Source organism: Hoplias malabaricus, chromosome 14, assembly GCF_029633855.1.
Source record: "Hoplias malabaricus isolate fHopMal1 chromosome 14, fHopMal1.hap1, whole genome shotgun sequence".
Lineage (NCBI taxonomy): Eukaryota > Metazoa > Chordata > Actinopteri > Characiformes > Erythrinidae > Hoplias > Hoplias malabaricus.
The window spans coordinates 22,124,992-22,138,350 of NC_089813.1; the positions used below are offsets into that span (position 1 = coordinate 22,124,992).

General features: G+C 38.7%; 1 protein-coding gene across 2 annotated transcripts in view; it reads right to left on the reverse strand.

Annotated features, from left to right (window-relative positions):
* The window catches only part of eeig1a (estrogen-induced osteoclastogenesis regulator 1a), a 47,005-nt gene extending 33,988 nt beyond the window's left edge, over window positions 1–13,017 (reverse strand). For both annotated transcript variants that reach the window (XM_066644618.1, XM_066644617.1), the window contains exons 1-2: window positions 12,792–13,017; window positions 12,321–12,662 (exon numbers count right to left, since the gene is read on the reverse strand). In XM_066644618.1, the coding sequence (XP_066500715.1) occupies window positions 12,321–12,466 (146 nt within the window). In that variant the 5' untranslated portion in view covers window positions 12,467–12,662; window positions 12,792–13,017. The remainder of the gene's footprint in view (window positions 1–12,320; window positions 12,663–12,791) is intronic.
* Window positions 13,018–13,359: the final 342 nt, after the last annotated feature.

Here is a 13,359-nt window from a genome sequence, read left to right on the forward strand (position 1 = left end):
GCAACTTCCATTGTGGCCTTATCATGACGACAAGGAGGATAAGGTACTCTTTTGGTGAACTTTTTACGCTCCGAAATGCACAGTGTAAAACTCCTGCTTCTCTATTGATCCATCGTCACCTTGGTATTTTGCGACGACCTAAATATTGTCATCGGGGTCTTGGTCGGACATATAACTACTATCAGCACCCCAACAATATTCCCTCGCTGTGGTCATCGTGTCGCCGTAAATCTTCCCAGGCGACGGCAGGCTCAACTGATCATGCAAATAACCGGAACCTGTGTTACGTGTCTACAACATCTCTACACGCTCCGAGCACTGATCATAATCTTAAATGTGCTCTGTTTAATGTTCGTTCCTTAAATAATAAGGCAACGTTTGTCGCAGATATTATCCAGGAACATGACATTGACCTGCTTTGTCTCACGGAAACCTGGCAGCGGGCCAACAAGTATTTCGCGCTCAATCAGACTCTGCCTCCACATTATCAATACGTGGATAAACCTCGTTTAACTGGACGAGGAGGAGGACTTGCAGTGGTCTACAGCCCTGGCCTCAAAGTTAAAACAGTTTCAATCCCAAATATGACATCGTTTGAGTGTTTGGCGCTGTTGGTCTCTGCTGTAAAACCTGTTTTGGTTCTGCTTATCTATCGCCCCCCAAAAACCTCATCTGTTTTTGTGGCAGAGTTTTCTGAGCTCATCTCCACACTTATTCCTGTTTATTCTGATCTGTTGCTGCTTGGTGACTTTAATATTCATATCAATTCTAGTAACTGTTTGTTTGCTAAAGAATTCCTTAATGTTTTACAGAGCTTTGATATTTCTCAGCACGTTGATTTCCCTACACATAACAAGGGCCACACCTTGGATATTGTTTGCTCTCTGGGTAAAACCCCTTTTAATGTGAGAGGCATTGATCTGTGTGTATCTGACCATAAAGCTGTGTTCTTTGACTTTCCACTATCATGTCAACTGCGAGGGCAGCGTCAATCACGCCAGTTTACATTCCGGAGCGTCAAAAATATCAGTCCTCCTGCTGTTATGGAGATGCTCAGTCAGAGCACAGTACCTGATTGCTTAGATCCTGATTTGTTAGTGACCCACTATGACGAAACATTGTCACATATTTTAAACCACCTGGCACCTCTAAGAACACGCTTGGTTACATTTTCACAGCCTGCTCCCTGGTACACTGCTGAGCTGCGCCAGCTGAAAGCTATTGGTCGCCAGGTTGAACGGCTCTCAAACAGAACCGGCCTGACTGTCCATGCCCTTGCTTACAGTGATCATGTCTTGTTTTATAAGAAAAAACTACAGGAAGCTAAAACACTCTATTATTCTGATGTTATTCTTGGTGCCCACAGTAACCCTAGAGCTCTTTTATACTGTTAATAAGCTTTTGAGCCCTGTGAAAAGTTTCCCTATGGTTCCTTCAGCTGAACTCTGCTCTCGGTTCATGGACTTCTTCAATCATAAAATACTTACAATTTACTCTCAGTTCCAGCCTACTGCAACCAGGCTAAACATTCCACAACTATCTCCTCAGTTCAGCAGCAGCTATTTTTCCACCTTCAATACTGTAAACCAACAGCTTGTTTCACAGATTATTAATTTCTCAAAGGCAACTTCATGTCAATTAGACCCTTTTCCTACACAGCAGGTGAAAGCCTGTTCTCCATTCATCTGTCCTCTCATTACCAAAATCATCAATGCTTCACTTAGTTCAGGAATGGTCCCAGCTTCTTTGAAACTGGCAGCTATTACTCCAGTTCTCAAGAAGCCTGGCTTAGATCCTGAGAACCTCGCAAATTATAGGCCCATCTCTAATCTCCCTTTCCTTGCTAAACTGTTGGAGCGAACAGTAGCTGCTCAGTTAACAGAACATATTCAATCATGTGATCTGTTTGAGGTCTTCCAATCAGGTTTTAGGAGGAATCACAGCACTGAAACTGCTCTTGTTAGGGTTGTCAATGACTTGCTGATGTCAGCTGACCAAGGACTGCTGAGTCTTCTTGTCCTGTTGGACCTTACTGCAGCCTTTGATACAGTGTGTCATAGCCTTTTACTAACTCGGCTCAAGAACATGGTTGGCGTAACTGGTACTGCATTAGCCTGGTTTAAATCGTATCTTTCTGGTAGGCAGCAGTTTGTTTCATTGGGAAGTTTTCGATCTGACACATGCTCCTTGTCACATGGTGTCCCCCAGGGCTCTGTTCTTGGGCCCCTGCTTTTTATTTTGTACATCCTTCCTCTTGGTGACATCATTAGACATCATGGGCTACAGTTTCACTGTTTTGCTGATGATGTCCAGATATATATTTGTACAAAACCTTCCCACAGCTTGCCACCTAGTGCCTTGCTGGAATGCTTAACTGATGTGAGGGCTTGGATGATCGAGAACTTCCTGAGCTTAAATAATAAAAAATCTGAAGCCATCATAATTGCTTCTCCTGCAACAGTTAGGAGGCTTGGTGACACTACTGTTTGTATCCCTGATTTTGTTGTCTCTACCTCATCACTAGTGAGAAATCTCGGAGTAATGTTTGATTCTACATTATCGTTTGACTCACATATTAACAACACATGTAGGACAGCCTTCTATCATCTTAAAAATATCTCTAGGATTCGCCCTTTTCTCTCTCTCACTGCTGCCGAGACCATAGTCCATGCATTTGTCACTTCTAGACTTGACTACTGCAATGCTCTGTTGTGTGGCCTCCCTGCTCGGGCTTTGAGTAGGTTGCAGTATGTCCAGAACTCTGCTGCTAGGGTGCTGACCCATACAAGATCTTGGGAGCATATTACTCCAGTCCTAAGTCGTCTTCATTGGCTTCCAGTGAAGTACCGAATACAGTACAAATTGCTTGTGTTGGTGTTTAAATCCTTGCATGACCTTGCCCCTTCCTACCTAAGTAGTCTACTGAAACCATACTCTCCAGTGCGCACTCTTCGGTCCTCAAGCCTCCATTTGCTTGAGGTCCCACATTTTAAGCTAAGCACCTCTGGAAATAGAGCATTTTGTGTTGCGGGTCCAAAGCTGTGGAATAGTCTTCCTGACAAACTGCGGGCTTGTTCATCTGTAGATGTTTTTAAAACCAGACTAAAAACTCATCTTTTTAAACTAGCATATGGATGATACTATGTATATGTCTCTATGGTCATTTTATGTTTGTATGTGCATTTACCTTTTATTGACTTTCTTCTTCTTTTTTAACTTTTTATTTTCATTTTTATTTTATTTTATTTTTTATTTTTATTATTTATTGTACAGTGTCCTTGGGTCACTTGAAAGGCGCTCTCAAATAAAAATTTATTATAATTATTATTATAGTTAGGAGCTCAGACATCTAGCAGAGACTTGGAGTGGATCTGCTGCTCCTCCACGTCGAGAGGAGCCAGTTAAGGTGGTTCGGGAATCCGGTCCAGATGCCTCCTGGACGCCTTCCTGGTGAGGTGTTCCGGGCATGTCCAATGGGGAGGAGGCCCTGGGACAGACCAAGAACACGCTGGAGAGACTACATGTCTCCACTGGCCTGGGAACGCCTTGGTATAGCCCCAGAGGAGCTGGAAGCAGTGGCTGGGTAGAGGGAGGTCTGGGTTTCTTTCCAGGCCCAATACTTGTGCTAGATGGGCGCGTCACTGCCAAGGACTACCGAACCATTCTGGAGGACCATGTGCATCCAATGGTTCAAACACTGTATCCTGAAGGCGGTGCCATGTATCAGGATGACAATGCACCAATACACACAGCAAGACCGGTGAAAGATTGGTTTGATGAACATGAAAGTGAAGCTGAACATCTCCAGATCTAAATATTATTGAGCCACTTTGGGGTGTTTTGGAGCGAGTCAGGAAATGTTTTCCTCCACCAGCATCACGTAGGCACCTGGCCACTATCCTGCAAGAAGAATGGCTTAAAATCCCTCTGACCACTGGGCAGGACTTGTATATGTCATTCCCAAGACGAACTGACGCTGTATTGGCCGCAGAAGATGAAGAGGAAGTGATGTCTTTAAACACTCTAACTAATTTGATTGTCACTATCAATTTATATATATATATATATATATATATATATATATATATATATATATATATATATATATATATATAAATTGATAGTGATAATCAAATTAGTAAGAGTGTTTAAAGACATCACTTCATCTTCATCACTTAATATTGTGCTGAACTCTCACTCTGCATCTTTACCTGTCAGCCTGAACACATTTGCCCTGAGGAGCATGGAGAAGACCAGCCTTGTGCAGGCAGCCAGGCAGAACACCCGAAAATTTTGCACTGTGCCTGAGTCACAGGGCCCATAGTACATAATTGTGCTAGGGCTAAATCTGATCCTGAACAGGAAGAAGACCTAATCAGACCCCATGGTCTACATCAAACGGGCTAAATCATCACAGCTTCTTGCTCCAGCAGTTAAACAAACACAGTGTCAGAACACTGCAGCTGCAAGGTTGTGCACATGCCTGTAAGTGTACAAATTTGTTACATACAGTGAAATACTCATTAAATAAATTGATTTATATTAAACAAATAACCCTACACAAAATATGGAAAGAATGAAAAAAATGGGTTTTAAAAACCTTAACCAAAATGAGAAGATTTTTATCAAAATATTTAACTGGAACTTGAGTGGTTTATTTTTACTTTTTGCCAATCTATGATCATAATTTCTATATGACTCATGTTTATACATATATATATATATATATATATATATATATATATACACACACACACACACACATATATATATATATATATATATACACACACACACACACACACACACATATATATATATATATATATATATATATATATATATATATATATTAAAATGTAAACATAAACGTTCATTAGAGACTGGGGAACAAAAGGCCCACCAGATTGCCTGTTAACAGTATGACAGAGCGCATAACCTGGGATTGTGAGGTTGCTAACTGAACCCTAGAGCACCTGGCAACATGTGGCATGTACCAGCTGTACCATAGCCATGAACTTTTACAGGTGTGGGCATTCCCATAACATCCACTGAGGTAACACTACTTCATAATCAATTTACATACTACAATGTCATGATGTTTTTGAATTTAGTAGCTACTTAAATAAGAAATGAAAATAGCACTCTTATCCTGATACAGAAACACACATTGAGTAATCGTTAAACAAAAATAAAAAGTTCCAAATTAGCTAGTTTTTCAGATATACATTAAAAGTACTGGACCAAGATGGCAGCGCGGGTAACTGCTGCGGCCCAGAGCTCCTCAAACTTTGGCAGCTATCTTTTGCGACCAAGAAAGTGCTACTGAATCAGAAACCATGTTTCAACAAATAACTGAGGATCCTGCTCAAAGCTAGGAACACTGCTGTCAGACTTGTCTACAAAAGAGCAAGGACTGACCTGAGGCAGGGCATCATAAAAGCCAAGCGCAAATACCAACTGCGCATCCAGGAGTACTTCAACCAAAATAACTCCAAAGGTATGTGGCAAGGAATAAAATCACTCACTGGATACGGTGCCACATCCACAACTGCCACAGACAGAACCCACCCAGACACACTGAATCATTTCTTTGCTCGCTTCAACCATAAGAACAACAGCACCCACCAGCCAGCCTAGACGTGCAGTCGAGGACACCCCCATTCAGCTTCACCCAAACCAGATCCGATCTGCTCTGCGCAGGATAAACACAAGAAAAGCTCCTGGACCAGATGGTGTTGCCTGACGTATTCTCAAGGTTTGCGCAGACCAGCTGTCAGGAGTGTTCACCACAATTTTCAACCTCTCCCTGCAACAATCTGCAGTTCCCACCTGCCTCAAATCAGCCACCATCGTCCCAGTGGCAAAGAAAAACACAGGGTGCTGCCTAAACGACTACTGCCCGGTCACCCTAACTCCCATCATCTCTAAATGCTTTGAGAAACTCATTATTCCTCATATCAGATCTGCCATCCCAGCTGACCTTGACCAACATCAGTTTGCCTACAGGACCAATAGGTCGACAGAGGATGCTGTGATCACAGCTCTCCAATCAGCCCTTACTCATCTAGAACAGAAAAATTCATATGTAAGGATGTTGTTTTTGGATTTTAGTTCAGCCTTTAATACAGTTATTCCACAAAACCTTGTCAAAAAACTGGACGATCCGGGCCTGTGCAGTTCACTATGGCTATGGATATTGGACTTCCTGAGCAACAGACCCCAATTCATCAGGATGGCACATCCTCAACTATCATCTTCAACACAGGCACCCCACAGGGATGTGTCCTCAGCCCCCTCCTCTACTCACTCTTCACATATGACTGCTCCCCCATTCATACCTCCAATAACATCATCAAGTTTGCTGATGACACCACCATTGTAGGACTGATTACAAACAACGAGTCTGCCTACAGGGAGGCGGTCCGTCACTTGACAGTATGGTGTAGGAATAACAAGCTGGAATTGAACCCTAATAAAACCAAGGAGATGGTCGTGGATTTCATATATATATATATATATATATATATATATATATATATATATATATAAAATTTTGTATATCCAGTGGCCTTGAGGTTTCCATTGATGAAGAATGGCCCCACTATCTTTGTACCCCATATACCACAACATACCATATATTTTTTTGTTCCAACAGTCCTGGAGGGATCTATCCGATGTGGATAAGTGTCAGACCAATAGCGGTGGTTTTGTTTGTTAACTTCACCATTCACATAAAAGTTTGTCTCATCACTGAACAAAATCTTCTGTGTAAACTGAGGGTCCTGTTCCAATTTTTGTTTTGCCCATTCTGCAAATTCAGTGCACTGATCTGGGTCATCCTCGATGAGATGCTGCAGCAGCTAGGGTTTGTAAGGGTGCCATTTGTGAGTAGCTAATATCCACCAAAGGGATGTTCGACTAATGCCACTCTCCAGTGACATACAGCGAGTGCTACGCTGTGGGCTCTTGCTGAATGAAGCTAGGACAGCCACTGATGTTTCTTCATTAGTGACAGTATTCATGCGTTCATATTTTGGCAAATCCAACACTGAACTAGTTTCAAGAAACTTGGCAAGCAGTTTGCTGCTAACTGTAGCATGGGAGATGGGTGGTCTCGTGGGGCATTGCATTGAAATCTGCTACAATGACCCGGTTACTGCTTTCACCAGACATCAACACAATTTCTATCCGCTGCTCACGTGTTAACCTCTGTGACATGTCAATGGCTGTAAACAAAGAGAATCTTGTAAATAACTCATGAAAGAATAAAGTTAATTAAAACCAAGCATGTCATTGTTTTTCTTGTGAAATTCCCAATAAGTTTGATGTGTCACATGACCCTCTTCCCATTGAAAAATGGTCACCACCCATCTTGAAAAGTTTTCCCCTTCCCATATACTAATGTGCCACAAACACACAATTGGCTGGAGGAGTAACACAGGCACTGGCTGTATGACAGGAGGTGGGGGGTGGGTGGAATAACGAAGAGTAGGCGGGGGAATGTGGGGAGACGAAGCGTAGATACGGCGTAAATTAGCACAAATTTCGATGTCTGCTATTTACACTACTGCTAAATTGCTAAAACAATTTGCGAATCTTAAAAGCTTGAGGGTCGAGAGAACAAGAGAAAATGGGTCAATTAGTCAAGTCTCGGCACGCTGGGAGACTCGCCTATTGCGGTCAGTGGCCATTTCCAGCTGCCGGCTTGGGTTCGTTTCTAGAGTCATGGTTCGTTGGTGGAGGCAAAAAATATTCAAATGCCCGGATCGTATCTTGGAACATTCGTTAGTATAGGCGTTCGTTAGTAGAGGTTCCACTGTATATATATATATATATATATATATATATATATATATATATTAATCAGGGCTGCAACTAATGGTTATTTTGATAATCGATTAATCTGTCAATTATTTTTTCGATTAATCGATTATTAATCGGATAAAAAGGAAGACAAGCCAAATTTGGTTTCCTGTCTGTTACTAGCATATTCAGGATACCATCAGTGAGAACAGCTGCTTGCTGTGGTGTGCAGATCTTCTTCGAAACATAGTCAACAATGCTGGGCTGTTTTTATCTGAGGTGAGAGAAAAAGTGTAGATATAAACATACATCTTTTTTAAGTTAATAACTACTGATCTAAAATGCTGGCAAATTGAAATTACATAAATGGATATTGGGTGATGCTGCCATGTGCTGAGAATAAAAGGGAAATTCATCTAACACATATGATCAGATATTGTTAAGATATTTAAGATTTTAGAGAACTAATGTTATAATTATATAAACAACACAAAACCTATCATTATTAAAAAATAGTGTTTACATGAAGAATTAACCCAACCGTTTTATATTTATCAATATGTAACACAGTGTATGTAATGTAAATATACACTTGGCTGTGATACTCAAACACTAACATGCAATGCCAGTCAGAAAAGAACTTGAAAAGGGCTTTAAATATATTATTATATAAAAAAAATTGGATTTATTTTTTTAACACTGAATGTAACTGCCGCCACATTTAAGGTGGAACGGAAAACTCGCTAAATACAAGAGTGATATACATTTACTAAAAATGAGACATCTTGTTTAACTACTCTAGCAGGCTCTAGTAACATTGAGTGAGAGAAAAAATTAAACTTGTCACTAACGTTAGCTTGACTAAAACTACGGTTTGTTTTTGAACTGCTGGTCGAGTTGACACATTTAAGGTGGAAGAGAATACTCGGGGGCATGCTAAGGCTTGTTCGCTAAACGCGAGTGTAATATCAATGTACTAAGAAAAACATGTTGTTTAACTACTCTAGCAGGCTCTAGTAACATTGAGTGAGAGAAAAAGTAGAATTAACTTACTATACTTAATCTCTTTCACACATAGCTCAAACAGGCTTCCTTTTCAGATTCTCATGCACTGATGTTGTGCTGCCGTGCCATGAGAGATCAGCTGTGCACATTTTGCGCCTAACGCTGTTCTTTGAAGGCGTTAATGTAAAGTGCTCCCATACTTTTGATGACTTGGGTCTTACATTTTTCTCTCTGCTTGTGCTAACATTATCTTCTGCTGTGACCGCCTCCGCCATTTTTCAAACCCTTCTTCCAGAGTTCGTCACGTGTAGCATGTGTATAATAACTTAGACCAAACTAAACGATTATTAAATTAGTTGCAAAATATTTTAACACTCGATTTTAATCGATTAGTTGTTGCAGCCCTATTATTGCAGCCATATGATGATGACCGAAAATGGTTGATCATCAAGAACAAAATACTGGGTAAGAGACAGAGCTGGGTGATATGGCCAAAAATTTTATCACAATACGTCTTTCTAAAATATCAATCTCTATACTTATCACAATATTAAAATTTTGGACATCCATGTAAATCCATATAAATGGCCCACCATTTATTTATGTATGTGTATATATATATATATATATATATATATATATATAACTTTTTTTTTACATGCTGTGTAAAAGGTATTTATTTGCCTGAGTGTGGGAAAGCAGGGGTAATGACAGAAGAGTGTGTGTGTGTGTGTGTGTCTTAAATTAGATATATAAACTCTTCATTTGTCAGGCCAAGTTAAAATATTGATTCCATATAAACTTGCTGGCTGTGGAATTATGGAAGCTGCACGACTTAGTAAAGATTATGATCATTAAGGTTCTATGGAGTGAAAATATAATTAAATTTTATTAATATAGTGGTGAACAGTCACAATAAGCTTATTAAAAAAATATTACAAGTATCATTCCAATATGCAAATATATTCTGACATGAGTAGATACATCTACTTACATAGAGCAAAGTGAATATAATGCCAAGTTTTAGGCATTCTGTAATAAGTACTTTCTCAAATTACCACAACCTTGTTCTATTCAAAACCCATTGCGCATGTCACATGCATCTTCACACCCAGTATTTTTGCAGTGTAATTTTCAAAGTTATTTTATAAATAACATATGATATATACTTTTTCCCACAACCATTTAACAAACTTCAAAAAATATTCTAGGGAATTCAGAACAATGCAATTTTCCACAACTGGTAATATTGTATTATATATTATTGTAAACTTCAAAATATATTCTAGGGAATTCAAAACAATGCAATTTTCCACCCCTGGTAATATTGTATTATAAACTGGACAAATGTAAATTACATAAAATCATTAAAAAATTATCTACCAATATATAATGACCCCAGCCCTGCGTTTGCTTTTTTTTCCTTTAATTTTTTATACTGGTCTTTTTTAAAAACAAATTTTCTTAAAAAAAAAAAAGTACCCATTATAACCCAAATTGGAACTGCTGATTAACTGGTACATTTTCTCTGTTTGAACTTTGCAAATCTCAGATTTTTTTTTTACTTAGAATCATTAAAATGCCTTTCTAAGATTGTGTTATATTTAGCATTTCACCCACACTCTGATGAATGTTTCTTTAACTAGTTATTAGAATTTCTACAGTAAAGGGCCTGTGAGTTCTGTGAGAGTGAGTTGAAAGGTGAAGGAAAATGCCAAAACCCTGTAGAAGCACTGATGATGTGCACAGTGTGCCCTCTCTTTCCTGTTTTTCATTTTGTGTGTGTTTGCTTAATGAAACAAGACACGAACAGACAAAACACACACACGGCACTCTCACTGCTACAATCAGGGTGCGATTCTCAGTCAGGGAAACATGCTGTCTGGGCACTCGTGGCTAATGGATAGAGAAGTGTGTTTAGGACTGGAAGGTCATTAGTTCAAATCCCACAACTGGCAGAAAAATTGGGGTTGGTGGGAGTGAAGAAAAAGCACTGTCCTCTTCACTTAATCCACAGCTGATGTGCCGTTGAGCAAGACACCAACACCCATCTGCTCCTCAGGTTGATGTCTGCCTGCCGCTCTGGCCATGCATTCACTGGCACTAGTGTGTGTGTGTGTGTTCACTGCCACATATGGGTTAAATGCAGGAGACACATTTTCAACGTATATTGTACAATGACAAATAATTGCAATTTTTATACACAAAACTGCAAAAGAAACTAAATTAACTATGAAAAAATTACCATGACTTCACTATGCATGGACATGACACAATATTTTATATTTGGTCCAAATTGTTTTCTATGTTTTGACAACATCTAGTAACCCCATGCCTAAAAGCTTGATGCCTGTTTTCAGCAATTACTGTCTCATATAAACACACACAGTACAGTACATTTACAAGAACATTTCTGGCTGGAAAGTATTCATCTTTAACTCAATGCCAAAATGTACTTCAAAAGTGGATAGTTCTTATCAAGTACCAGAGGACATTATTCATGTCATTAAATAATCACAAATCTACAGCTGCTAACCAGGCAGGCCACCTTAATAATTTACTGAAAAAAAACCATAGGCTATCTGACTGTATTTTGACTGAATCTAAAAACACTTAGATATGCTAGCGTTAAACACTTAGCATGCAGATTCTCTCCTCAAATACCCTATATCACCCTCATAACAAGCATTCCACTATATATTTTTAAGACATCATTCAGACAAATCATTTACAACTAGAACTAGAACTAGAGTTCCACAGCAGTCCTTTAGTTTTCAGCACTCTGTTATGATACTTAATTAGATGAGTAGATGAATACACCATCAGTGGCCCAATTTAAATATAAACCTCACATCAATATAGAATTAACATCTGGTAAAGCTTAGGGTTTTTTTATGTATGATTTTTTTTTCTTTTTAATAAATTGCAATTTGGTTCAAAGAATAGCACTTTCATGACAAATTCAAACTGATAATGGAATTCTATAAAGAACACTAAAGTAGTTCTAATTAGCTCTAAGCTATTTAGCTCTAACATTAATTACTTCTAATTCAAAATTCTAGTGGGATCATGTACTCAGAAGTACACAAAAATATTTTGGATATAAACTTGCAAAATCCGTAGAGATACTGCTCAAACAAAAGTGATCAGAAATAGACTCATGTTGGAAGTATAATTATAATAAGGGGAAAGAGTGTCTTAGGATGTTCTTCTAAATAACATTGAGTTAACACCAAGTATTTGAAATATTTTGGCATAATTATGGTGAGAACCTAATACTAATGCTAACCTTATACTAATCCTAATACGTTGGGGCCAGATTATGTTGCAAACAATAGAAATAAATATAGAGATTTTTTGTATATTTTCCATTTATTACTGATAAAGAATTTGATTATAATTGTAATCCTGCGAAAAAAAACTACTGTAATAATCACTCACAATAAACTCATTTAGCGAAAAGTGGTTTGAAAGTAAAGAGTCCAGTTCATCTTAAACCTCATGTTTACCTTGAGGATGATGTGGCAAAGTCTCCTCCATCTAGGAGTCTGATCTTGCAGAAGAGTACCCCGTTCACAAAAGGCACGGCTGTCAGTTCTTCCAGAGTAAAATTTGTCTGAAATTTGAACTTCTTTTTCTTGACTAAAAACGCCATCGACCAAAGGGAGTCAACAGAAAATAATATACTGAGTAGTAACAGTAAACCGTTAAATAAAAAAACTTAATGGGGTAAACCCATTTTTACTTTGATAAAGAAATCATTTGTTTAATCTAGAGGTACAGAGGTCTTCCTCTTCGTTTTCAAATAAGTAATCGATGGATTTCTGCGGTTAAGAAAACGTTAGTGCTACCTGTGAAGAAAGAAAAAACACATTCAGGGTAAACACTAACATCGCAGCTCGCCAGGTACAAACTTATACCACATAATAATGTACATATTAACAAATAATGAGAACCGTTTTAAAACCCTCCGTACTTACTCTAGGTCTATCAACCTTTGACTAGCTTCGTCGGGACTAACGGATGTGATTTCAGTTGTTGTGCTCCTTTTTTTCCGGCGGACAAAATAACGACACTGTGCTATCAAATCGGTGTAGACTCTTGCACACAGCCATTTACTGACAGACTGAGTCAACCCACTGTTCTCCTAATTACATCCATTCCGATGGATGTTTGTGGCAAATCTCTGAGTAATCAGCTTACTGCTCCCCGTCTTTTCCTTTTCACAATGACGAGCTAAGCGCCGCCCTCAGGGAAACTTTTCCAAACTCACCAGAGAGAAAATAATAAATAAAACTTTGCAGAAATTAAAATGTTTACCTGCATGTGTATTTTATCATTTTAATTTACTTTTTCCCTCCTGACACACACACTCACATATATATATATATATAATTTATTTTTCTTTTATTATTTTTTCATTTTTATGTATTTGTATGTATTTATTTCTATAACTTCATTTTTTTCTGTTTTTCCTTGCTCTTATATCATACCACAGTTAGTTCCGACCCTGCAATGTGATTGCCTGAGGGACATTCCAGGAGTGCC